We start from the raw sequence: 2,980 nt of genomic DNA, 5'->3' as shown, positions 1-2,980 counted from the left end.
ATCGAGAAAAAGGCATGCAAATGATACGGCCAAAAAGTTCTTGCATGCACTCACCTATAAATGGTTTATTCCGATTCACACATGATTTTTCTCTCATCCACGAACCATCTAGCAGGCTTTCGAATATATATAAATAAAAGCTGATTGACGAATAAGATTACCATATTATCCCCACAGGAAACTTATGCTGTGTTTGGCTGAGAGAGGATCTAAAAAGCCACATCCATTTACAAAAGTTGAGAGGATTATTAAAAGTGAGGATATTCCCCGTTTTTTTACAGCAGAACCCCATATCTTCTCATTCCCTTTTTTTCTCCACGATCGAAGACCCTACTAAGACACTACAAAAAAAATTTCTAAAAAAAAAAAAAACATTTCATTTCCGTGTTAAGAGTTTTCTTTCTTTTTCTACTCCGAAAGTGTTTAGAACTCTCTAGGGTCAACAAAAATTGACAAGCCGGGTGGTGATTTAGTCCAGTCACCAACAGACCCGTCGCTATAGTCCTCCCCGAGCCTCTTAATACACCACAAATCCTCCGCGCACGATAGCATTTTCCAGTGTGGTATTCCTAACTTAAGCGGTTCGCGATTTGCTACCTCTGTAACCACCACTCCACACCCGCTCTCTTTAGCCAAGTTATGCACGTGACCACACAACGCTTTCATCATTTTAGCTGCGCGTGGTCCTTCACCCCCCAAGCCATACATAAAATACAGCCCGAAGGGCCTAAACACCGCAGGTACCGAAGGCAGCCTCAAGAATGGCAACGCCTTGTCAACAACTCTCGTTGTTTTAGCAAATGTCCGCTTCACGCGCGACGCGCCACGCACTTCAAGTCTGAAAACATCCATGCAGTTCCACACGCTCAGCACAGCCCACGACTCCGGCGGGTCGGATAGAAAGTTGTCCGACCCGGCCCACGACCCGGACTTTAAACTGCCACGTGGCACGGCCAAGAAATTCCCCACATTCAGCTTGTTCTTGAGGACGGAGTCGATGTCCCGAGGGAAGAACTCGGTGGTGGCGAATCGTCGTCGGTACAGCAGCTCGGCGTCGTACGGGGTGAGCTTGATGACTGTTACACGGTTTGATACGGGGACCCGGTGAGCAAAGACCGGGTTGACTAGGATTGAGGGAGTACGGAACTTGGAGTAGCCGCATTTGTCGGTGAAGAGCTTAACGGAAGCGTGGTTGTCGTTTTCAGTTGCTATGTAGGAATATTCAGCGCCGTTTTGACGAAACCAATCCTCCATTTGATGTACCAATTTTAGGCCTATGCCCATCCTCCTGAGAAAAAAGATTGGATTAAATTAAATGAATAAGATACAATTATTAATATTAATTAGCATCATCATTATTATTGAGCATTGAAGACAAAAGACAAGAGATGTTACAAGAGAAGTTACTATGTCTTAATAATAATAATATTAAAATGGTTCGACCCAATAATTAGAAGGGATATGTCATTTAAATATAATAATCAATTACACCCAGTCTTTCACTGTGTACATGGGAACGAAAATCAGCATTTTTTTTGTACAAGTTTCTTTTCATAACGTAAAGTAAATCCATCTCTTCAATCCGATCAAGTTGACGACAAAATGCAAAAGAACAAAACATAGCATTAGCATCAAAGTTGATTTGTTTGGAATTACAAGTAGATGTGAGGATGTGGGGTCATTTCTTGATTGGGATATTTCAGGGAAAAAGAAAATAATTAGAAAAAACAGCGGCGTACTAAGATCGATGAAGATGCAGGCTAGGAGTACTTACCGGTGTGAAGGAGAGACACGAAGGCCTAAAATGTAAGCAACTTTGGTGTAAACAGGGACGGGTTTGGAAAGGTCATTATTATTGATGACATTGTAGGAGTAGTTGTTCTTCACAGTTCTTGAAAGCTTTTTGCCACATGTAACGGTTTTGATGCAACCTCTTATCATCCCCACTATCTCTTCTCCTATCTCGGCCACCTATTAATAATATTACATGGCATGGTTGCACATGATCAGTCAATCTCGTTTTCTCGAAGGTAGTGGTAATTAGCAGGTAAGGAGGAAACAATTAAGGACAAATTTCACAGAAAATGGACAAGTACTAATGTTCGTGTGTACCAGCATGAGGAAAGCAGGGGAATTGCGGACCCTGCAAATTGGGTCGCCCAAGAGGTCGGTAAAGAGAGAGAGCTTGCCGCCGGGACCAACTTCACATCTTCTCTCTACATCTTCAACACCAACTCCATCTTTTCTTGGATCAAATTCTCTAACCACTATCATATTCACTCTCGCTTCTCCCATACTATGTGTGTGTGTGTGTGTGTGTGTGTAACTATTTGTAATGAAATTAAACACAACAAGAGGAGAAAAAACGAGGTTAGAGAGAACCTTAAAGGGCAACAAAGGCTACAACTTTAGTTGGGATTGGAAAGGGATTGTACGTATATATAGAGAGAGAGAGAGGGGATGGGCAAGCAGACTGAATAACTTGTGGAATAAGCAAGGAAAGACTCAAGAGCAAAGGCTATATATATGAAGCTAGATCAGGGGGGCAGTCCTTCGAAATTAGAGAAACCAAAAAGGATCAAAAAAAGAGAATATCTTCGGAAGAGCTAAGATATGGCATAAATAACGAAAGAAATTAACAAGAGAAGAAAGGAAATCAAAAGGGTGCGGCGAGCCCTTTGAGTTTCAACTTGTGGTGCTAGCTATCTCCTTTACTTATAGGTGGTGGGTAGTTCTTCACTGCGGAGGCTCAAGTGCACTTATGGTACCTATAAATACCTGAATTTTGTGGGTTTTTTTTAAGGAAAAAACCCTCTCTCTCTCTCTCTCTCTCTCTCTAGAATCGCCTCACCTCCTTTTCCTTCTCTTTCTCTATTTTTATTTAATTCAGTGCTTTTTCAAGTCCCTATCTCTTCTTCCCCCATCTGTCTGTCTATATGTCCTTTATTTCTTTCCCTCTCGCTTACTGGTAACAATATTA

General features: G+C 41.8%; 1 protein-coding gene across 1 annotated transcript; it reads right to left on the bottom strand.

The window, feature by feature from the left end:
* Positions 1 to 210: 210 nt before the first annotated feature.
* Positions 211 to 2,862, bottom strand: LOC118030517 (probable N-acetyltransferase HLS1). The gene is made up of 3 exons (XM_035034649.2): positions 2,113 to 2,862; positions 1,775 to 1,971; positions 211 to 1,288 (listed from the first exon to the last, which is right to left on the bottom strand). The coding sequence occupies exons 1-3, from the start codon at positions 2,293 to 2,295 to the stop codon at positions 424 to 426; spliced, it is 1,245 nt and encodes a 414-aa protein (XP_034890540.1). The 5' UTR covers positions 2,296 to 2,862; the 3' UTR covers positions 211 to 423.
* Between the last annotated feature and the right edge of the window lie 118 nt (positions 2,863 to 2,980).

Source organism: Populus alba, chromosome 7, assembly GCF_005239225.2.
Source record: "Populus alba chromosome 7, ASM523922v2, whole genome shotgun sequence".
Lineage (NCBI taxonomy): Eukaryota > Viridiplantae > Streptophyta > Magnoliopsida > Malpighiales > Salicaceae > Populus > Populus alba.
The sequence above is the reverse complement of the archived record's forward strand: the minus strand, read 5'-3'. Positions and strand labels throughout refer to the sequence as shown.

What these genes read in the sequence shown, in the direction of transcription:
- LOC118030517 (XM_035034649.2), bottom strand. Translation starts at nt 2,295, where the DNA reads ATGGGAGAAGCGAGAGTGAATATGATAGTGGTTAGAGAATTTGATCCA. An exon ending in CCCCTGCTTTCCTCATGCTG is followed by an intron (nt 1,972 to 2,112) that starts GTACACACGAAC and finishes TATTATTAATAG; the next exon opens with GTGGCCGAGATAGGAGAAGA. An exon ending in CGTGTCTCTCCTTCACACCG is followed by an intron (nt 1,289 to 1,774) that starts GTAAGTACTCCT and finishes CTTTTTTCTCAG; the next exon opens with GAGGATGGGCATAGGCCTAA.